The 24,631-nt window shown below is 33.8% G+C and overlaps 1 protein-coding gene across 4 annotated transcripts in view; it reads right to left on the bottom strand.

Annotated features, from left to right (window-relative positions):
• Positions 1 to 24,631, bottom strand: part of LOC103275701 (adhesion G protein-coupled receptor L3) — a 104,764-nt gene that overhangs the window by 74,183 nt on the left and 5,950 nt on the right. For all 4 annotated transcript variants that reach the window (XM_021706497.1, XM_021706498.1, XM_008073102.1 and 1 more), the window contains exons 3-4: positions 13,123 to 13,189; positions 10,630 to 10,721 (exon numbers count right to left, since the gene is read on the bottom strand). In XM_021706497.1, coding sequence (XP_021562172.1) covers positions 10,630 to 10,721; positions 13,123 to 13,189 — 159 coding nt within the window. The remainder of the gene's footprint in view (positions 1 to 10,629; positions 10,722 to 13,122; positions 13,190 to 24,631) is intronic.

Here is a 24,631-nt window from a genome sequence, read left to right as displayed (position 1 = left end):
AACAACAGGGATACCTAGGCAAGTTCATCATTGTACCAGCTTAACAAAGTATTCTTATACAAACCTAGATGGCATAGCCTCCAACACACCTATGCTATATTGGTATAGCCTATTGCTCATAGGCTACAAACCTGTACAGTGTGTTACTGTATGTATTGTAGGCAATCGTAACATAAAAGTAAGTGTTAGAGTACCTAAAACATATAAAAGGTACAGGAAAAAATGATATTATAATCTTATGGGATCTTCATCATATATGTAGTCCCTTGTTGACCAAAATGTCATTATGGGTGCATGACTGTTGTGCGTATATGTTTGTATATATGTGTGTGTGTGTGTGTGTGTGTGTGTGTGTGTGTGTGTGAGACACACACACACACAAATGTGACATGAATAAGGGACTTCTGGGAAGAATTTTCTACCCTGACCTTGAGAGAGATACCCATGAGAAAGGATTCATGAAGAAAATCCCTTTTATCTCTTCTTTCCTGCTTTTGAAAATAACCACTGAAAGATAAAATGATGCTTGTAACAGACAGCCATCTCTGGACCTCAGGATGACACAGGGATTGGTGATGGCCAAAATTCTGAGGATGATGAAGGATTGTAAGAGCTTAAGTCGTTGTTGATATTACTGAGCTTTTGAACCAACTCTAGAATAACTACCTGTGGATTTTATGTTCTATAAATCATCAGTGCCATTATGATTTAGGCACTGTGTTGATCAGTATTTGATACTCCCCTCAGTGACCATTCTAACAGAATATCCTTTCCAGAACTAGTGAAAGAAACTGGTTTGGTTGGAAAATCCCATCTCATTTTTTGTTGCCATACTATACCAGTTTTTAAAAAATCATCTTGTCTTTGCTTAATGTTTTGAAAGGAAAATTTAAAAACCAGGATCATTTGCCATTATAGAAAACAATAAAGATACATACAATGAAATCCATACTGGAGTTAAGTAAAACATAAGTATCACTAAATGCAAAAAATAAAAATAAAATAAAATCTATACCCTGATGATTCCACATTGTATCTTCAACTCTCACTACTCCAACTTCCTAGTCAACATGAACTGGAATGTTTAGTAAGTTATGGAAGAAAAAAAGAAATGTCTTGTTCCACCCCAAATGTGATCCCTCCACAGTTTTCCACATCTCAGTAGTTACAACTCACCCTTCCTGTACCCTAAGCCAAAAACCTTGGAGTCACACTCCACCCTGTTCTCATAGCGTCTATATAAAATTAATTAGCAAATTCTGGAATTTTTACCTTTGAAACATATCCAAAAATTTTAATTCTTCTCATTTGTTGAATAAATTAATGAATGAATATGTAAGGATAAAACACCAAAGTTCATACTTGAAAAATTTTTTTTAATGTGGAAAATGGATCTTACATATTATCATTATTCTGAGATTTCTTCCACTCATAAAAAGTTGACGTTCACTATTTTGGAGGGAAAACTATGGTTTTATGAATAGCTAGTTTAGATTAATTCAAGTTATCAAACATTCCCATAGTTTGACTTTACAGTTCTCATGGGATACAAAGGTAATCTGAGTCCAAGAACTATATAAAGAACAAAGAAACTGCTAATTTTTATGTTTTCATTATTAAGAAGACATTTTTCCCTTAGGTAATTTTTCAGGCTTTCTTATGTTAGACAGCAATTGACTCTCCTATGTCTGACATAAATCTAATTATTTATGGGAAAAGCGAAACTGTAATTTGAGCTCAAGATATCATGGATAACAGTTCCAGTGTGCCTATGGCAGTCATCCCTCAAACTGGCTTCCTCAAATGTCAGTTCCTAGTCTATGAAATACCTCAAATACAGCTATGCATAAAACACTGATTCTTAGAAAGATCACATGGCAATTTTAATGTCTTTTAGAGAAAAAGGCTTAAAAATAGAGCAGCTCTTTTACATTTCAGAAAACTTAAAACCACAGTCTGAAATGCAAAACACTTTTAAGATGAACAGCTTTGTAAATCAGTGATTGAATTTTACCTTTCAAAGAAATGATTGCTAAATGCCTTTAAATACTAAAATTAAAGCAATCAGCAAAGGACTAACTACTACCTTACAAAGGTTTTGACTTGTTTAAAGCAAATCTAGTGGTGTCATAACAATATAAGAGCCCCACACAATGCTGTTTGGTTTGTATTACCATTCAAACACATTTTGATTATTTATGATAATATCATGGCACATTTCCAGTGATGTTTAACTACATATCCAGGAGACAGAAGAAGACTGAGAAAAATGAGATACCATAATGATATGCATTTTCAGAATTCTCTTTAAAAAAAATATCGTATACAATGAATAAAAGAAATCAATTATTGGTTCTAATTCCAAAAACTAAAGTGTTCATAGCATATATTAGTATTGGAAAGTGTAATTGATTTTTAAAAATTGGTAAAACACATCTTCAGTATAGTGTGTTGATCTAATAATCATTTTACAAAAGAGGAAGTAGTTGTTAAACATAGCATCTCTAAATATTTAAAGTAATTAAAAATCTGTGAATTATCCTTATTTTTTTCTTATAGAGCTAAGATCTTACTCTGCAAAACTGGAGTGCCGTGGCCCAATCATAGCTTACTACATCCTCAGATTCCTGGTGTGAAAGTATCCTCTTGCCTCAGCATCCCGAGTAGCTGAGACTCAAAGTGCACACCACCACACCCTCCCAATTTATAATTTTTTTTGTAGCTATGGGGTCTTGCTATGTTGTCCAACCTGGCCTCAAACTGCTGTCTCAAGTGATCTTCCTGCCTGAGTCTCCCAAAGTACTGGTATTACACGTGTAAGCCATGATGCCCAGACAGAATTTTCATTTTAATGTGATAGTTCTGGAGTGAAAGATAATCTATAGCCGAACTCGGTGGCTCAGCCTGTAATCCTGTGCTTTGGGAGGCTGAGGTGAGTGAAGTGCCTGAGGCCATGGGTTCAAGACCTGCCTGGGCAATCTGGCGAGACTGCATCTCTACAATAAATCAAAAATTAGCCGGGTGTGGTAGTGCACGCCTGTAGTTCCAGCTACTTGGAAGGCTGAGCGGAAGGATAGCCAGAGCCCAGCAGGTCAAGGCTGCGGTGGCCGGGAGCGGCCACTGCACTCCAGTCTGGGCGACAGAGTGAGACTCCAACTCAAAAAAAAAAAAAAGACAATCTATAAATAAAATCAATTACATGAAGATATGTTAGTAATTTTGAGTTTGCATAGACTATTTTGAGCTTCTTTTTAAAAATACAAATCAATATTTTGCTATTTTTATCAGTTGCTAATATTTTGAGAAGAATGAGAAAATCCTCCAGATATTTTCTTAAACTCATCCAGAAAACTGCAGCCAATGAACATTTTTATTAAATACAACTCATACTAGATGTATTGTTCTCATAAAGGCTCAAACTGTTTTTAGGTTTTTGTTCTGACTATAGTTTAAACAGACAATTTTTAAAAGTAGGTTCTATATATTTGTACATACAAATATATAGGCTATATATGGACATTAAGATGAATTTTATATAAATATATTTTAATAAAAAGAGAAAAATTAATATGAGGGAGAAAGATTAAAGTATTAAAATATTCTTGTGATACTGTATTTTTCAAGATTATGTCAATTTGATTTTCTACCTTCACTTTTTTAGAACCCGAACACCCTTAACTCCATAAAGTATGAATGTAATACTAATCAAGCTGAATATAAGTCTGACTTAATTGTTTTTACTAACATTTAGAAACACAGTTCTCAGAGTAAAGGTTACCTTCTTAAGAAACAGAATAAGTTATTACAGATACTGGTAAGGTATTTTTCTGTTCATCCTTGAAGCTATTAAGAAGTCTTCCTACATTTCTTAACATATGGCAGGTGTCCAAGCTCACCGAGGACACTTTTTTCTCCTTCTGAACTAAAAACAGAACCGGCTATTTATTAATCAAATGAGCATTCCACCCCTGAAGCCAATTCTTTTATAATAGGATAAGTTTGGCTTAAAAAAAGAATCATATCATGCATAATTCTTAATGATACCATATGGTAAACAAAGCCAGTCAAATTCTAATGGGATTTTGATAGAGATTGAGCAGAGCTTCATCATAGAAAACACAAGAACCAAAGGCAGCAGGGTATTTCTAAACAGAGTAGAAAAACATCCTGAGCATCAAATGATATGCTGTATGCTTCCATATGTGATTCCATTTAATTATCATAAAACTTTACAAAACGGATGTAATTAGTCCCAGTTCAGAGGAAAAACTGAGACCCAGAGTCCTGAGGTAACTTGCCAAGGTCATATAATCATTAAGGACTGAACAAAAATGCAAACCCAAGTGGGTCTGAGGGTTAAGTTATTACTCCCCTCAACCATCATGTGTTCCCTAAACAATGAGATCACAGGGAAGGAGAAGGGAAAAGAAAGGTATAACTTTAAATAAATATTTGCTTAAACCTTCTGACAAAGTGTTTCATTCATATAAAACCTAAGGAGGGAGATACCAGAAAACATGACCAGGCAGAAGCAGAAGACTTTATGTGAAGTTTGTCAATGGAAAAGGACAGAAGACAGACAAAGAGCAAGAAAGCCTGGTAGATTCCATGTTCCCTCCACACAGGCAACAGTTTCCTTTCTGAAGCCTTGAAATTTCTATTATTTCCTTTTATTCTTCCAAACAAATTGCTATATTGCTAAACAAATTATTTGAATCATTTGTTATTAAATATTTTTCAATAATAGATGTGGGTGACTATAGAAACTATCCATTATGACAAGGCTTGGTGGCTCAGTCTGTAATCCCACCACTTTGGGAGGCCGAGGCGAGTGGATTGCCTGAGTCCATGGGTTTGAGACCTGCCCGGGCAACTTGGTGAGACTTTGTCTCTACAACAAATCAAAAATTAGCCGGGCGTGGTAGCATGTGCCTGTAGTTCTGGCTACTTGGAAGGCTGACGCTGAAGGATTGCCAGAGCCCAGCAGGGCAAGGCTGTAGTGGCCGGGAGTGTGCCACTGCACTCCAGTCTGGGCAATGGAGTGCCTCCAACTCAAAAAAAAAAGAAGGAACTATCCATTTTTATTTTGGAGGTAAATGTCAAGAGTATTCTAAAGTCATCTCACAAATTAAAGTTTTATATGTCATAATACTTCAGCCATGTTATAAGTTAATTTTGTGCTGGTAACAATTCAAGAATAGTCTTATTAATATGTGCATATATGACTTAAAAATTAAGTTCAATTTTTGTTATGATTATTATAAGCACCAATTTCAATCTGTCAGAAACTCAACCAGAAAATTCAACTGATTGGAATTAATTCTCTCTTCTGAGTATAATTACTTGTTTTGATGAAAAATAGACAAAGAACAAGTAAGCAGGGCAGCAAATAGGCATGTATCATTTTAATTTTAGTTATGTTTTTAGTTAAATCTGAGAATTCACATACCTCATTTCCTCTGTAATCATATTACCTGTAGTATTTCACTTCTTTGAAAAGTGAACTTCCAATATTACTATGCAAACTCAAGAATATAACTTATATCTTCATACAACTGATTTCATTCATAGTTTATCTTTCACCACCAAAACTATGACATTAAAATGAAAATTTCAGCTAGGCACAGTGGCTTCATATTACTTATAGCACTTCATATTACCTATAGAACTTCCCTTCTTTCTAATTCTTTCTTCTAAAATATTCACGTAGTAATAAGCCAGCCAAATAAATGTTTTGTATTTATTAACACAGAAAATGTTCTATATTAACACCAAAAAGGATTCACCACAATGACCTGAAGTCAACTTAGAATTTAAACAAATATTTTTTTAAGATAATAAAGTAATATTATAATTAATTAGGATAATTGGAGTCAGCTAGGCACAATGCTAGGAAAGAGAAAGTTGGTAGAAACACAGCAGAAATAAGACCCGAGCCAAAAGAGAGCACACATAGCATGGGCAGTGGGGCACAGGGCGTAAAATGAAGCTGAAAGAAGAAAAGGGCACATTGGGTCATATTAGAGGTCGATTTTAGCTCTTTTAGTAATCACCACACTGTCCTTCAGGGCATATATCCAGAGGAACTCACATCATTCTACAAAAAAGATACCTGCCCACGCATGTTTAATGCAGCAGTATTCATCATAGCAAAAATATGGAACAAATCATGCTGCCCATTGAAAGTAGACTGGATTTAGAAAATGTGACATATATGCACAATGGAATATTATACAGCTATAAAGAAGGACAAAATTATGAACCTCTTAGCAACTTGGATGGATTTAGAGCTGTAATACTCAGTAATACTCTATCATCGAAACAAAGAACTGAGTACCACATATTCTCACTCATAGGCAGACCCTGAACAATACATGATACAATATATCATGATATAATAATACATGATACAATAAGGAAGAGATTGGCAGTAGTGGGAAACTGCTGGCAGGGCGGGGTGGGGCGGGGGAGCGGTGGATGGGGCACACTTAGTCGATAAGGGTACCTGATCTCAAACCAGGTAAGTGAGGACCAAAGTGAGGGCCAAAACTTTACCCATACAATTACTATTTGTATATCTAACCCTGAATTGTACCCTACATTTTAAAAATAAAAATAAAAAATAAACAGAAAAGGGCACGTGATCAGAAAGGCTTAAGGGGCTACCGGAGGGATGCTGGACTTTAAGAGGATTAGGACCTTTGAAGAGATTTACCCAAGAAAGTTGCGTGGTTGGATTTAAGCTTTTCAGGATATCCTTCTAGCTGGTGATAGCAAGGGCAAAAATGAATAGGGGGAGAGAAGTCAGGACACCCCTGCAGTGACTCTGTAGAAGATGATAGAGGCTGAAAGACAATGATAGAAGTGAATATGGGAAGCAGCAAACATAATTTAGAGAAAGGAAATATGTATGTGTTATGTATGGGGAAAAACGTTTAATAAAAAGCAACAAATATTTGATAAATGAATGTATGAATGGTTTTAAAAAGATGCTGGCTTTCTTTCTTTTCTTTTCTTTTCTTTTCTTTTTTTTTTAGTTGGACTCTCACTCTCTTGCCCAGGCTGGAGTGCAGTGGCACTGCTCATGGCCACTGCTGCCTTGGCCTGCTGGGCTCAGACCATCCTTCCACCTCAGTCTTTCAAGTAGCTGGAACTATAGACGCATGCCACTACGCGGGCTAATTTTTTGATATACTATAGAGACAAGGTCTCACCAAGTTGCCCAGGCTAGTCTTGAACCCCTGGACTCAGAAAATCCTCTCACCTCAGCCTCCCAAAGTGCTGGGATTACAGGCTTGAGCCACCACACCCAGCCAGATGCTGACTTTCAAAAGGCCTTTTATAGTGGGTTTTCTTTCCTTAATAAATTGAGCAAGGTGAGTTGTCTTGGTCATCACTTTACAAAAATTTTTAAAAAACAAGAAAACATTAACTTTTATGTTCTCCTCCATGTACTCCAAGATAAATGATGCTTATAACTTTAACCCAAGCATTCTAACATCACTCATACCATTTTGAAATACATATCATACAGATTCTTATTTTATTTTATTTTGAGTCTGCCACCTATGCTGAAGTGTAGTTGCACGGAACACAGCTCACCACAGCCTTGACCTCCTGGGTTCAGGAGATACTTCAACTTTAATCTCCTGAGTAGCTGAGTCTACAGGCACACATCACAACACCAGGCTAATTTTTTTACTTTTTTGCAGAGATGAGGTCTCACTATGTTGCCCAGGCTGGTCTCAAACTCTTAGGTGTAAATGATTCTCTCGCTTTGGCCTCCCATGTATAGAGTCTTATTTTTGTTCCAAAAAAAAAAAAATGCCAGGTTTTGTGTTTTGCTTAATGTTCTAAATCATTATTGTTTTTCTTAAATTCTTTTTTATAAAATTTAAATTTTTAAAATTTTGTCCTGATTTCTTTACAACCACTGCTTAACTAGTTAATATAATGTATTTTAAATGAAATGAAACTTCCTTCAGATTCAGGAAAATACTAAGGAATATTTTCTGGAGATATCTTTCTACTGTCTCTCTTCCACATGATCCCTTAGCCCACAGAAGACCATCTTTCCCACTTCACTGAGGAGAGTAAGTAGAAATCCCTCAATTTGCTACCTTACTCAGGTCCTCCCAGCATATCTGCATCACACCTATTCTTATTTATTTCATCCAGTCTCAGTGGAAAAGTACCCTCCTTTTTCGCTTCTTATAGCCTGGTGGAAATACATCCTTCCTGGAATCCAATGTAGTGGAATTGCTCTGTCACTGCTTTGGATTGTATTGCCTACACATCCTTTGGTCATAACTCTAATTCTCTTTTCCTATGTCCTTAATTTCTCCATCATTAGTTCTTTCCCATGAGCATATACACATTCAGAATTCTTTCATCTTAAAACCATCCTCTATACCCTGCATAACAATGACACAATTTCTTTCCTTCCCTTACTAAAGTTTTAAAAAGCATCATCAAATGCTGTTTATATTCTTCTGCTCATTTTGAGAGTTAGGTATGTTTCATTAATATACTCATTTAAAAGAAAAAAGAAGACTCAGCAAGGTTAGATACTTTCCAAAGACTATGTAACCTAGAAGGCAACTTAAACAAAATTCAAATCAAGATGTTTTCATATAAGGTTTTATTTGCTTGGTAACATATAATTTGCTGCCACTAATATTACTAAATGTAATTGTTGGCTTATTTGTGTTTAATTGTTTTTGAAACACTAATATCATAAAGATTCAACCCACATTACCCAAAGAAATACATAAGAATACTTTGATAACAAACTGAGCTTTTGAAATATTTGGCAGTACTAAGAACAAGTCATAAATCTACAGGTAAACAAAAGCTTTTATCATTGATGAACTGGACAAAAAAAGTTTAAAAATTACCTAAAAGGTATATTTGAAGAATAGGACAAAGAATGAAATTTATTTCTAATTTTTAACCTGGAAAAAGATGTTACATAAATATTAAGGTTTTATTCACTTATTTCTCATAGTACTTTAAATACACAACACAAATAATAAATAAAGTATTACTTGTGTTTTATACTACAGAATAATAGGCACAAAGATGCAATTTATACTAAAGTGAGTAAATACAATATAATAAATATATTTTTGTTCCTATTTAATTTATCCAGATTCAATTTCATCAGGAACAAATAGTATAAAAAGCTAACACTATATTTTAAAATGAGAGTACAACTGTACATAATTCAACAATATAATGACTACTATCTCAACTAAGTAGTACTAAGAATTACAAAATGCTATCACTTATAGCAGATAATGTCTAGTTTGCACCACTATGTTTTTATTTTTCTAATTCCTTGGCTAGCCTTTTTCTTTATGTTAGACAAATGGTGCCTTCAAGAAAATTAACTGAACTAATCGCTGATCAAGTACATCAAATAAAGTTATAAAACTTCAAAAAAAAAGAAAATTAACTACTTAATGTCAATACACCTTTGACACTGAAGTCTTTAACATATTACTTTATTCTGTAAACATTCATTGAAGACCCCAGGAACTATGTCAGGCATAGAATGTAGAAAGATGGAAAATGGGTGACATAGTTGTTATCTAAGGTAGCTCAAGAAGAATGTCAGTAGCACACAAAAGTCACAGGTGATCTCATGAAACTTCTGAAAGTGCATTCTTAAATAAAAGCATTTAACCAATTTAACATATAGCATATGAAAGTTACATGAAATTGTAATTTAATACATCCTACATATTAACAACTAGCATGGTCTCAAAATTACTATATTTCTCACATCATACACTCTAAAGAAACAATATAACATTTTTGGTAATATCAAGGACTACAACTATTTTTTGTTTTCAGAAAGTGCAAATTAGCTGCTTTTTTGCCTATACGAAGTCCTACTAGTGTTGAAAAGTAAGGTGAATGCTTTCATATCTGCAAGGTAGAGCTTTCTGAGCATACAAAAGTGAAACTTGGGTTAAGAAACAAATTTTGAGAATGAGAAGATGATTGAATAGATACAGACTTCAGAAAAAATTTACCTCCCAGGAGGTTAGTGTTAATATTTCACAAGGGGGTAGAACTCGGACGCATATATTTATGCTACAGAGTACCTGTTTATATTAGAGAGGTTTCTCTATCTCTCTCAGGAGGGCAGCTGTTAAAACAGCTCCTATATAGATGCCCAGATTCATAATTTTGGGGTTCCTCTTCTGTGGTATAAAATCCCCTTTTTGATACTTGTTAATGTCACCATCTTACTCTCATCACGCTGAGAGGAGAGAAGATGAAATGTGAGGAATGGATGTGCTAACTGCTCTAAGAAATAAGTCTGTCTTCATCCAGAAACTTTGTATTTGTGATCAGAACAAAATGAATATAGTTATTAAAAATTTACCATGTTTTCAATTAGGATTTAAGAGAAAACAGTATTTTTGAAAACAGAACTTTATTATACTTATTTTCAGGTAGCTCAAGTCACCCCGATAGTTAATCAAAGATCTTATTCAGCAAAGACAATACATTCGCCTTTATCATTTTGTCATAAGACTTCAATACAATAAAAAGTAATGGTAGTTTAGAGTACAAATGTACGGAAACCTATAGAAAAGAAAAATAACAATCACTTACTTGATATTATCAAGACAGCCTGATTCAGGTTTCAGTATGGCAGTATGATGAAACATTTTATATAAAGCAATCCCAAGGAAGATTACATTAAGCTGGAATACAAAAGGTAATGTTATGTAGCATAACTGGAGTAGGAAAAAAGTAAGTCTATTCTCTGTAACAGGTGAGTTGTTCTGGGAAATTAGCTCTCACCACACTTTTAAAGGAATTGGGTCATAGATGACGGCCTAGTGTCTTAGCAAAGGCAATAAGTCAGTTTTGGGAATTGGGATGCCACTGAGTTACAATATACTGCTATGCCAAATCACACAAATACAAAATCAGCAGTAGTGGAATGTTGCTGTGGACTTTCTGAAACAACTCAAAGACTAGTGTACATTAAAAAAACAAAACCAATAATTTTTCCAGGTATGCTCCTATATCTGCACTCTGAACATTACTCTAAATTTACTGTTTAGGAGTAAATTTTCAAATATTACATAAAATACTAAAATCAATATACTTTTGAATAACTAGTTTGATAGGATTATAAAATATTGGTTAAATTCTGATATTACAACAAACAAAGATTAAAGCAGAAGATACTCCAAATATACTATTATGTCACTGGAACCAGAGAAAGCACATGATTTAAAACTAAACAAAACAAAACAAAAAGCCCCAGTGTAAATGTTATATATCAAATACAAGTAAACTGTACAGAAAGCCACATACTGAATTGCCCTTAACTAACTGACTCATTTCATGCTTCACAATTTGGGATTAGTGGGGGGACAGAAAAGTCCAATTAAAAGCTCCATTTAGATTCTCTCAATTATACAGATTCAAAATCCTTTATCAGTCATTCTCAAATCCAAACAGTATAAAAAGTGAAAGTTATTAAAAATTTCATTCAGTGCCCAAAAAGGCTTACATGAGCTAATTCCATTTGGTAGAAAAACCTAATCTGAATCAACATAAGGCTACCCATGGTCCTTTTTTTTTCCCCCTCAGTAAGAGTCTCACTGTCACACTGTCACCCAGGCTGGAGTTTAGTGTCACGCTCACGTCTACTGCTGGGCTCAGGCGATCCTCCTGCCTCAGCCTTCCAAGCTGGAACTACAGGCACCTGCCACCATGTCCGGTTACATTTTTTTTTTTTTTTTAATTTATTGTAGAGATGAGGTCTCACCAAGTTGGCCAGACTGGTCTCGAACCCATGGGCTCAGGCATTGCTCTCACTTTGGCCTCCCAAAGTGCTGGGATTATAGGCGTGAGCTACTGCACCAGCCAAAAATACTTTCAATAGGATCGGTATCAGCTTCTTCTTGTTTGTTTTGTAGAACTCTTCTGGAAAACCGTCGGGTCCAAGACTCTTTTTTTTTTTTTTGTAGGTAGTTTTCTTTTTCTTTTCTTTTTTTTTTTTTGAGTCAGAGTCACACTCTGTTGCCCAGGCTGGAGTGCAGTGGCAGGCTTATGGCCACCGCAGCCTGGACCTGCAGGGCTCAGGCGATTCTTCCGTCACAGCCTTCCAAGTAGCTGGAACTGCAGGTGCATGCCACCACACTGGGCTATGTCCATGGTATTAATAATTCCATTTGCTCTTATATTTCCTACTTATTTTTTCTACTGAAATATTGTTGTCTTTGGTTATACAGTGCTGCTGACTCCCTACTCTAAGTATTGGATGGTATGTTTGATTTTGAGCTACTCTCTATTCCGTACTTGGGATATTATATTTTGTGTAGTACATGTATCATATAACCTTTCTAAAATCTGAAAGATTTCTGCATTCCAAAATATACCTGGCCCTGAAGATTTCTGATAAGAAATTGGAGACCTATATTTTACTCAAAGTTAAGAGGCTAACATTTTATCCAAAAAATGGATAAGAGTTTTGTATTTTAAAAATGATAAAAATGGTAAGTATACAAACAATGATACAATTTTACCTAAATTCAGATAAGTAATCCATTTTTGAAATAAAGATATTATACATCTAAAAATAAAAAAGGAAGCATGATTAAAAATGCATGTCTAATTTGGGTGTGCCATTCTCAAGTAAAGTCTTTAAAATTAAAGTTTTCAAGATTTATGTAAAAAGAAAAGCTGAAAGGAACAGTCACATGTTTCCTTACCTTTCTAATTCCTATTCATTCCCCATTCAAATTTTCCAAAAGCATAAGAATAGAAATATACTGCTGTCAAACTTAAAGTCATCACTGTTCAAATATCTATAAAACCAAATGGGTTATGTTGGATTGGACCCCTAAATGGCTACAACATTGCATAAAATCTTGCAAAGGCATGTTTTCTTCTCCCACTAGTTTTGACAAACTATCTTACAACATAAAAGTAGACTATAATGAGTGTCTAATTGCTTGAGCTATGTAGGGTCACATAAGTATATGCGTTCCCCAAATCAACCTCTGTAAATTAAAGGCAGTCAATACAGGAATAGAGGAAGTTTTATTTCTTGACCTGGGAAACACATAGTTAATTAGGAGTTCTTACCATAATTATCAAGGTCGCTGGTCCTATAAAACTCCAAATGAAGTAGGTGTCAAGTCGTAGCCAACATCTGCAATGAAACACAAGGGAAAGAAGGCATTCAAGGACTGGGAATGGAACATACATCAAGAGTGAGCGAGTGACAGAGAAAAATGTGAGCTGCAAAGCATTCCACTGGGAGACAGGAAATATTACATTGCTTGTTCATTTAAATGCTGAATTATGTGCCCAATTTCTGACAGCACTATTGATGGAGTAAGATAATTACCCCTGGAGGAAGCAAGAAAAAAATGGCACTGGGCCTATTTGCTAAGGCCTTTGTGTCCGTCATAGAAACCTTTAAAAAAAAAAGGAAGAAAAAAAGAGAAGGAAAAAGCCATACACAGAGCCATTAAATCGGGTAGCTTTAAGCTATCCTTTTCTCTCCAATTATGGTGCTACATAACCTGTCTATCAGCTGTCAGGCAAAGTGACATTTTCCTGTCAAGAAGATCTAAGGAAACTCAGTACAAAGAAGAAATAAATTTGGTATCAGAAGATTGAAGTTTAATTAGGTTGGGCAGCCAACCTTTGAGAGTTCTGGAGTCTTAAAAAAGTGTATTGTTACTGCTAGTACTTCTTGGGTTGCAAATGATCCTTAGCATCCCATGAAGTTGATTCATGACCCAAAAGTAAATTATTAATCACTTAATTTCAGCTACATTTAATACTCTCCCAATTCCTAATGCCTCTGGGAAATTACATTTCATTCCTCAGGGTGACAGGAAGACAAAATGGAAGTGACTAGTTATGAGAAAGATTAATGTAAATTTTGAACAAATTACATTTGATGTTAAAAAATGTCTTGAATTATTTGCCATTTTGCTGTATTTGAGGCATTATTATACAGAACATGTGTCCAGTGGTAAATAACCAAGAGTGGTTTCCTACATGGTCTAAACCTGCAAATTCTGAGTACTTATTTTTTTGATTATAAAAATGTTACTTTAAACTAAGCAATAATGGAATACTGAAAAGCCTATTAAGAAAATAATTTATAAATACTTATCAATAAGGGAATGTATAAATAAAATATTTTCTATTCATCTGATGAAATATTAAAGTGCAGGAAGTAGATCTAAATATATCAATAGGATAAGTTAAAAAATTTCAGTAAAGACTCTATACTATAAATATATCCAGATCTATCTATCTATCCATCTATCTATCTATCTATCTATCTATCTATCTATCTATCTATCTATCTATCTACCTACCTATCTCAAATATGGTATACGTTATACATATATACACACATATATATTTAAAACCACAGACTTAAGGGAATACTTTATATTTTTGATGTATGTGTATATACATGTACATTTTTTAAATGTAAAAGAGAAAAATCATCAAACTCATGTCATTGGTTGCCTCTCACATGAGAGTAGAAAGGATCAAAAGTGGACCAAAGGAGCTTCAGCCATATGTTTTATTTTAATGATTACTGAAAGCAAATATGCTATAACACTAACAGATTTAACATCTCAATGATGAAGGCAGTAATGTTTATCATGGTTTTTGGTTTTCTTTTCTGTAACTTTAGAATATTTTGTAAAAAAAGTTTAAGAGCTAGGCATTAAATTAAAAGAAAAACAAAAACAAATTCCATACAAAAAATAAATTTTAAAACAACAATGTATGTCTGGACTTCCTTTAAGTTCAACACATGTAAACTAATTTCAATAGAAGTACAATAGGTACTCCAGTAAAGTACTGGTTACAAGTTCATATTTTTTACATAGACAAGATAATTTATCTTTATTCAAAGTAAGCATAATAATCCTGTTTGAAAAAAATGCTACCAATGAAGAAATTAATGCTCAGTTGTTAGCCATTAGATTGCTTGAATAATTAGTTGTCCTTTTGTTGTGGTGGTGTTCAAAAAATGTGGTCATAGAAAATAGGAGTGTGGTGCTATCTATAAGCAAAAACAAACCAGAGAATTAAAGGTTGAAATATGAACACTGTCTTCATTCTTACCGTAAGCTAGCTTGTTACCACTCTAATAAAAGTGTGTGTGTGTGTGTGTGTGTGTGTGTGTGTGTGTGTGTGAGAGAGAGAGAGAGAGAGAGAGAGAGAGAGAGAGATTCAAGGGGGAAAATTTTTCATTGATCTCTCTGGGTTCTAAACAGAGATCAAACTTTATCACAGGGTAAAAAACACTAAAGAACAAGGTATGGACGTTTTCCCAGATTAAACCAGACACACAAACACACACGTGCATGCGTGCACACACTTGCAGCCCAGAAATATTGCTAAAATTATAGTAACACAATACAATATTAATAATACACTTAAGGATGATAGCTAATAGTACAGCTCCTGTTATTTTGTAGGTCAAACAAGTTTTTGAGAGCTAATCTGAGAACTAAAACACATTTTTAGCAATTTTTTAGGAAAATGTGCCTTAAGATCTCCTAAAAAATGTTATTTTACAAGGAACTTTATACAAATACCTTTAATTATATTATTTCAGTTGTCTTGGACTAAGCGAATTTAAAATTTTACATAATCTCATCAAATGTTTTGTTAAAATAATATCATTAAATTATCATCTTACAAAACTTTATTTTTTGAAAATGATCTAAGTTTAGCAAATGCTCTGTTTAGAAATGTGCTTTTTAACACAGTCATCTCCTCTAAATGTGAAAGGACAATTAGAAATTATTATTTTTATTCTTTAAGAAAAATTGTAAATCTCTATTTGGTAAAATAGATTTAAGTTCCCTTTGGAATGGAATAGCAAAAGAGGCAATACACTGGTAAAATATTCTGAGTAAATCATGCTTCCATGAGAGCTGTCCTGTCTTTACTATCTTCTGGAAAGCTCTATGGCAAGAATCCCTTTTCTAATTTGATTGCCATATGGCCATACCTGCTGTTGTTTTTGGCCACATGCTGGCTTTCTCAAAGCTTTCTGTATTTCTTCCCTTTCCCATTAACTACTTTTAAAAATTGCACTATTTCTGTCCCAGTTCACTGTGCCTATGTTGAAACAATTCACCCTGGCTTTGAGATGAAGAAGAATGCTATGTGGGGTGTAGATAAAGAAGAATGTTATGCAAGGTGTAGATATACATGCCGGGGCACATACATCCTGCCTCATACTATTCTGTAAGTCTGGCCATTCAATGTCATTTGGATACAATGTAGAAACACTGATTATGGAGACACCAGGTCAGATTAGTGAGGCCAAGCTGAAGGAGCAATTTACCTCACTAAATGCTATGAAATACAGCTTGTGAATGGCCAGATAGCTATTGAAGAATACAATATAGCTGAAATTTGCCTCTAACCACCAAGCAATATTTAATTTGTGAAGTTAGAAATTTTGATAAATGATTCTTGTTTAATTTTTAAGATATCTCAACTTCTTTTTGAAAGATGAAATTCAATTGTATGTGTGTAATCTAGACATTATGTTTACAGAAGTACAGAACAAAAGATATGATTTAAGGTTGAGAAAACAAATACATTCTGAACACACTACATGTTTATTTGAAGCAATACTAAAAATCTTTGGAAACCAGATTTATTCCGAAATTCAAAGAAACATTTGTCACACACCACAAACCTTGACTTGTCTTTTTAAAAATTAATTTATCTAATACAAATATGTCATTGAAATTCTTTTTTGTAGCCTAATTTTTTTCAAACAATGAAAGCAAAATATATTATTGTTAGATACATGGTGAAGTCTTATTGAGCTAATACAAGTTTATTGGTCTCAGCATTCTAAAGAACTGGTGGTGCTAATCCATGAGAATACATTGTTATTTTCACCCTGAATTACTATTTTCCCAAAATATAAAAAAAATACAAATTCATAATAAAGGTGTTGATATCTGTATCATTCTCCCATTTTAAAAATGTCAATTACCTGCCCAACAAGTATCACCTTCATATTTACTCAGAAGAGAGGAAAATAAAATAATGAGCCAAATGGATTTCTCAAAACGGGACAATAGAAAGCCACACTTCTAAACTTTAATCTCTTCTACTGCTACACTACTCCTATCATTTTATTATCACTGGTCTTTTTGAATAGGCATAATTCTGTATGCAGAAAAATGGTAAGACCAATTACCCAACACATATAAATGTCACCCAAGACATAAGTTTTACAATGCTTTTAGATACCAATAGGACTACCAAGGTGTAGTTCCTTATTCAACATTAACAGGTGAAGGTTGTGTCATTAAGATACTTTGAGACATGTTTTGTTATCAGTTTAATTCAGTCTTATCAAAGTAGACACTTGACTGAAGTCTTCTGAAGTAATGAAAATTAGCAATGGTGTTTGTTTCGTTTTTCAGAGTACACTAAATCACAGACTAAACTATTCTTGGTAAGTGATAAATGTAATCAGTAAACAATCTTTGGCTACTATTAGACCATAAAATTAACACAGTTTAATTTTATCAGGTGTTTATGATAATTTTTAACTATATAATGTCTTTTGTTGTAACGTATGCTGATATCTCTCTACTGTGTTATACAAGAGGGCACCCCCCCATAAAAACAGAATTATCTTTTGGAGGCTGAGACCCTTGTAATACAGGCTTCCCTTGCTAGGTAAGCTTTCTAGAAACCCATTAACATCAGTGTACCAACTAGTATTGTTGTGAAAGGCTGCATTGGACTTCAATTATTTATTTATTTTTAGAGTCTTTTAATGGGTCATGATGGGTAATTTAAAAGCTCATCTGCCCACACCGCGTTAAGTATCCAACAGTTTTTGGTCGAACACAGCATGACCTCCCATGCTTTACCTGCCCCATTCACCTGATCTCACCCTGAGTGACTTTATTTTTGTTTCCCTGGATGAAAAAGTCCTCAAATGAAAAGTTTTGCCAATGTGGACGAGGTGAAAAAAAGAAGACAGAAGCACCAAAGGCATAAAAAATGATGATGCAAAATTTGTGAGCGGTAGAAAAAAAGCATCTTGATAGGTGTAGTGCATCAAATGAAGAGGACTGTGAAAGTGACTGAAGTTTAAACATGTAAGAATAAATACACATACACAATTTTTATAAATACATTTCATTTTGGGGGGCTCCTCTCTCTCTCTCTCATACACACACACACACACACACACACACACACACACACACACACACACACACACACACACATATATATTTGTGTGGAAGAGGTAAGACTGAGAAAGGAAGGAAGGAATAAAGAGAAACAGAGTAAGAAAGAAGGACAAGAAGGGAAAAAGGGATAGCTACATTTCAAGCATGATAAATCTAATCTTGTTTATTGAAAAATGTGATTGTTAAGGACTTTTTAAAATGCCATTTTCATCTCACCACATCATACATCTAATCTTGAATACCTTTGCAAGCAAGTGCATGAAGTAGAAAACAGGTTGGCAGATGATGTTTGAATGAAGTGCAACCAGTGGCAGTCAAAACCAGCATTTGTTAGTTGCCAGTTTTAAATCTTAAAATTAAAAACTAGCTCTAATATGTCAAATATAGGTTATGTTGTCTTTATGTCTTCAACATGTTATATTTTTTTTCACAAGTTTCACTATTCCCCCAGAAAAATATAGCCCTCATTCTTATGATGGACTATAAAGGTAAGAATAGTACAATCTGTTATGATTTATTAATATACTAAATGTTGAGTGATTCCCATGATCTGATCTTGCTTCAGGCAATATGAGATGGTATCATAAGAACTGTAGTCACTGCTGTAATAAAGGGATGACTTTAAATACAATTTATTTTATCACTAACAATTCTACTGATCATAATGTTTGTATTTCTTTCTTTGTATCAGTCAAATAATAGTAACAATAATAATAGTTCTAATTTAATAAATGCTTAGGAATACCAGACACCGCATACATAAATACATACACTTATACATGTATAAATATACATATATGTATATATGCACATATACCCACACTCATATACACACTTTCAAACATCTCAACAGCCTTGCAAGGTGCTTATAGTTATCCTCAATTTACAGATTAGGAAAACAAAGCTTAGGTAAAGTGACTTGCCTGAAGCCACATGGTTGATAAGTAGTTGAGCCTAAATTTTATTCTAGTCTACCTGACTCTAAAATCCTTGTAGTTACTGAATGTTTTCTCAAGAGAATGAAGATTTAAGTTACAAAACAAATAAACCTATAGTTTAGTTAATAATTATAAACGTCTAGTGAGTGTATAAGACATTCATATGCAGTATATCATGCACAGATTATTGAAAACTGCCTCAAGTAAAAATATCAGATCTTCCTAAATATCAGGTCATATCTTGAAGTTAGTGAACTTATTATTATTAAACATCTTTATTGCAATACAATTTATATATCATAAATCACTCATTTAAAGTGTATAACTCAATTGTTTTTACTGTATTTAAGAGTTGTGAAACCATCAGTGTAATCTAATTTTACATTTTCATCTCAACAAAATGAAATCCTGTATCCACCAACATTCACTCTCCATTGTCTGCCACCTACTGCCCTGCAATGGCCTCTCCACCCTCTCCCTATTCCTAGAAACCACTGTTTGGTATTTTGTACCATGTATTAATACTTTGTTTTTATTGCCAAATAATATTCCATCATATAGATATATCACATTTTGTCTATCTTTTCATAAGGTAATGGACATCGGATATTTCCATCTTTTTTTTTTTTTGAGTCAAAGTCTCACTCTGTTGCCCAGGCTGGAGTGTAGTGGCACGCTCATGGCCACCCCAGTGTCGAGCCGCAGGGCTCAGGCGGTCCTTCCACCTCAGTGTTCCAAGTAGCTGGAACTACAGGTGCATGCTACCATGTCTGGCTAATTTTTTGTTATATTGTAGATACGAGGTATCACCAAATTGCCAAGGTTGGTCTCGAACCCCTGGACTCAGGAGATCCTCTCTCCTTGGCCTCCCAAAAGTGCTGGGATTATAGTCTTGAGTCATTGCGCCCAGCCTGTTCCCACTTTTTAGGTTAACATAAATGACGCCGCTGTGAACACATGTGTGAAAGTTTTAATGAGGACCTATGTTTTCATTTTCTTGGGTAAATATTTAGGAGTAGAATTGCTGGCTCTTAGAGTAACTAGATTTAACGTTTTGGAGATCTTTCAGCCTATTTTTCTGAAATACCTAGTGGTACAATTTTAACACTGCCACCAGAAATACACGAGGGTTCCAAGTTTTCCAAATTCTCAACATTTGTTATTATGTGATTTTTGTTGTTGTTGTAACTATCCTTGTACATAAAGTCATAATATATTATAAAGTGATCTCTAGATATGTTTTCTCTAGATATGTAATGATGGCTATGGAAGTTATCACACTTCTTTGATTTCAATAAGGATTCATATCCAATATTCAATGTTAAGTCCAACATTTCATTGCATTTTGAAAATAACAGGACAGTAGTTCTGATAATCTTTGACATAGTTCTTGTATGGCTAACTTCTTAATAGAAAACTGTATGCCCAAACCGTAAATCTTACAAATAATGAAAACTTTATGTCCAATCAACCTTAGGGTCCATGGATGATAAGATGATGACATCAGCTTTTAGTCTATGCTAAACATATACAAAAACATATACAAGAGTATTCTTGGCCTTGAATAAAATAATGTATCACATGCATATGCACTTCTTATCCACATACAGAATGACTATCTTGATTCGTCAGTAACAAACAGCCTGGGTGCGATGGCTCATGCCTATAATCCCAGCAATTTGGGAGGCTAAGGTGAGAGGATTGCCTGAGCCCACAGGTTCGAGACCAGCCTGGGCTACTTGGCGAGCCCTCACCTCTTTGATTTAAAAAAAAAATTAGCTGGGCATGGTGGCGCATGCATATAGTGCCAGTCAGCTACTTGGAAGGCTGAGGCAGAAGAGTCACCTGAACATAGCAGGTCAAGGCTGAGGTTGCCATGAGCTTGCCACTGCACTCCAGCCTGAGAGTTAGTGAGACTCCAACTCAACAAAATAAATAAACAACAAACACTTCTTCATTGTCTGTACTATTTCTTTCTGGCCAGACTATAGTCAAACATACCTGGTAATATTCCAGTAAGGTCGATAATTCATGCCAATAAAATGTTATAAGTCAGAATATTTTGTAACATCATATAATAATTGCTTAAAAAATACTCCAAATGAAAATATGATTTCCTATGAGCATGAGATTATTGAAAATTGTGAATAACTGTATTAAATAAATCTGAATATATAACTTGCAGATACTATAAAGTTCAGTGTTCCTTATTTAAGCTCTTTCTTTAATAATACCATAATATAGTATTTTAAAAAATCAATAATCCTTTTCTATCCACATGCATGCTGATTAGATAAAGATAATACTGATTAGAAAACAAAGAAATTTGAGGCTTTTAACTAACTGAGAAAAGACTACCAAGTTGAGTGAGTTAGGGAGACAAATGTAAGATTTAATAGATGGTGTATAACAATTTTCAGATCATAAAATCTGATTTCAATTATTTTTAAGAGTTTGGTTATTCTTCTAGTATTCAAGGATGTTCTGGTCAATTATAAATGTTCCTGACTTAATGCACAATTTTAGAAACGTTTCATCAATTTTCCAGCTCAGATTTTCTCTCTTAGACAATTCTCCGGGCTTTACCCCTTCCCAGTGCCTCTGTCCTCCTGGCACTCACTTTTAATTCCTCTTCTAATCCATCCATGATGGTAACTACTGCTTTTTCAGTTGCATACATGAGATTGTGAGGAAAATGCTATAAACTATTAACGGGACCTTTTATCTTTAAATAAAAATTTACTGTTTAAACAGTTTGCATTTTTGATAATATTACAGTAATTAAAGTTTAAATGAACTGATTAGCTTCAGGTCATAAAACCGAAGTATTTAGCCCTGAATTTTCAAATCTGCCTTACTTGAATTGTTGTTAAATCAATGCCAGTCTTTGCTCTAATTATCTTCTGACAGTATCATATTGGATGGCTTCATTGAATATCCATAAGAATAACAGTATGAGAGATGAAGAAAAGATTTTTTAAAAAGAGATAAAATGGAAATAAATGCCCATTATTAACAGTGCAACTTAGACTTGTGGTCCACTAGAATAGGGTTATTTTAAAAAAAAAAGGCTAGTGGCTTTTTAATGGATTTTTAAAATGACTGATTATTGTGACTAAATGTTATTTTAAGCACATTCTTGAATATAATGTTAGTACAAATAAAAAGATTTTGTTAAACACATAATGACTCTCTTAAGAGCATTGCAAATTGATGGCAAACTAAGCAACTTCTCAAAATCAAATTATGTATGCTTTGTGTATAAGTATGTGTTTTATACATAATAATAATTTCAATAGCCCTAATAACATTTCACAAAAAAACACATAATCCATCAGCCAGATGGAACACAATGGTTACCTCTATATGTAACAAAATAGTGTTTACTTAACCTACAAAACCAACTTTATCTCTAATTTTATTTTTACCATTGATATAATTCTCTAAATTTTAGAAATGTAAACTGTTATTATTATTGAAAGTTTCAGAAGTACAATCTTAATGTCAACACAATCTAAAAAGTAGATACATAAGGAGAGAAAAGGAATAAATTTATTGTTTGAATTACTGTAATGTACAGTCTTTGATTTTATTCTTGATGTACTCCAAGCAGGTGACACTGAGGAGAAAACATTTAAGAATCATAAAGTTCCAAAAATAAGTGAAAAGGACCTCCAAGACATAACATTTTACTGTGTTGAGTTTTAAAAGAATTTAGAGAAAACAGCTGACAATATTTCTCTGAATTCTGGCTGGTTCTAGTTTATTTCTGCTGTGGATTGTACACTTTTGCATTAAAAAAATCAATGTCGTGTAAAGAAAGGTAACATGAGCAAACAAACTTGAGGTGGCACAGTTATATGAAAAAAGGAGTCATGTGGTGAGCAAGGAACAGATAATGCCATGTGAAATAAAACAAAAGCAACAAACAACAGTAACAGAAGTTGGAAAAGCAAAGATAGACTTGATAAAAATATGTAATTCTATATTAAAAAATTCTTTGAGTTGTATAAAAATCCATTGTGTATACTGTTTGTTGAGAAGATGTCTTTATAAAGCTCTGATGGAAACATGATCCATTTATTTTAGCTTCTCAAGTAAACACCAATGGCTCAGTAATGGTTCTCTTTTCAATACCTGCTTTTTCAATGAACAAAACAGCACTGTATATATGTTGGGTTGAATGAATTCCCAAAGGATAGAAGTTAAACATTTTTTCCATGTGTTCTAAAAGATTCTCTGGGGACAATTTATTTAAAATATACAAACAAGGTACTAAAAGACTTTATGACTGCCTGCGAAAGAATGTTAATGAAATTTCCCCTATTCTTTTCTTTCTCTTTTCCATCTATCCGCCCCTTTCTCTATATCTGTTCTGTTCCTCTTTGTGCTGAGAAAAATCATAATTGCAAAACTGACCTATTATTAAGGCTTGTTTTAAATCAGTGCCTGGAAAATAAATTAGCCCCTATTCCCACATAGTAATAATGTCAGTAAATGAGGGTTTCCAGTTATGGTGCAGGAAATTAAAGCAATGATGGCCAAAGCTCTAACAAAATCACAAGAGACTATGTATTATTGATTCTAAGAAAAGAGATTTCTCTATCTGGAAAATGACATATGTCTCAAAATAAATGACTAAAACGCAAAGCGAATAAGTTGAGTTAGTTCAGTATCAGGAAAATGTGCAAATACCTGAGGAGAAAAAATTAATATAATACAAAAGTGCAAATCAAAACTTTATGACAGCAAAACTGAACTACTTAAATGAAATAGTACAAGGTAACAAATAACTATCACTAAGCTTAATTTCTTAGTAGGAAAATGTATTAATCAAAATGCAAAATCCTATGATCTAGATGAAATGACTGCTAAAGGATTTCTTTTTCGGTTGATGAAAATATTATAAAATTAGACTGCAGTGATGAGTGTATAACACTGTAAACATCATAAAAACAATTAAGTGCATACTTTACAAGAATGAAACATATGGTCTGACAATTATATAACTAAAGGTGTTATTTACACAAAAACCTATGATCACTCCAATGCCCATTCCCTAAGATGTCTTTAAGGGCTTCAGATAATGTATGTTTCTAATCTTAGTTTGTTCCATATTTGTCACTGGGATCCATAAAGGAAACCTTAGATTTGACTGCAATTCACAAAGGTTAGGTTAAAAGATAGTTGTTATTAGTTACACTTTGACAAATGGCTTTCTATAGCCTATACGCAAGAACAAATCTTAAAAGGAATTAGGAGATCTTCTTTAATTGAATGCTTTTAAAATGGCAACACATATGCTATTTTAACTATGCTCTTAGTAACTGTGGCATCCTCTTTTTTTTGGTCCCTTTTTATGAATCCTCACTTCTGACAAGCAAACCGCTTCACTGCTGGCCTGTTCAGACTATTGATTGCTGGTGGAAAGTC

This window comes from Carlito syrichta, unplaced genomic scaffold, assembly GCF_000164805.1.
Source record: "Carlito syrichta isolate Samal-C Ts95f unplaced genomic scaffold, Tarsius_syrichta-2.0.1 Scaffold315646, whole genome shotgun sequence".
Classification (NCBI taxonomy): Eukaryota; Metazoa; Chordata; class Mammalia; order Primates; family Tarsiidae; genus Carlito; species Carlito syrichta.
The sequence above is the reverse complement of the archived record's forward strand: the minus strand, read 5'-3'. Positions and strand labels throughout refer to the sequence as shown.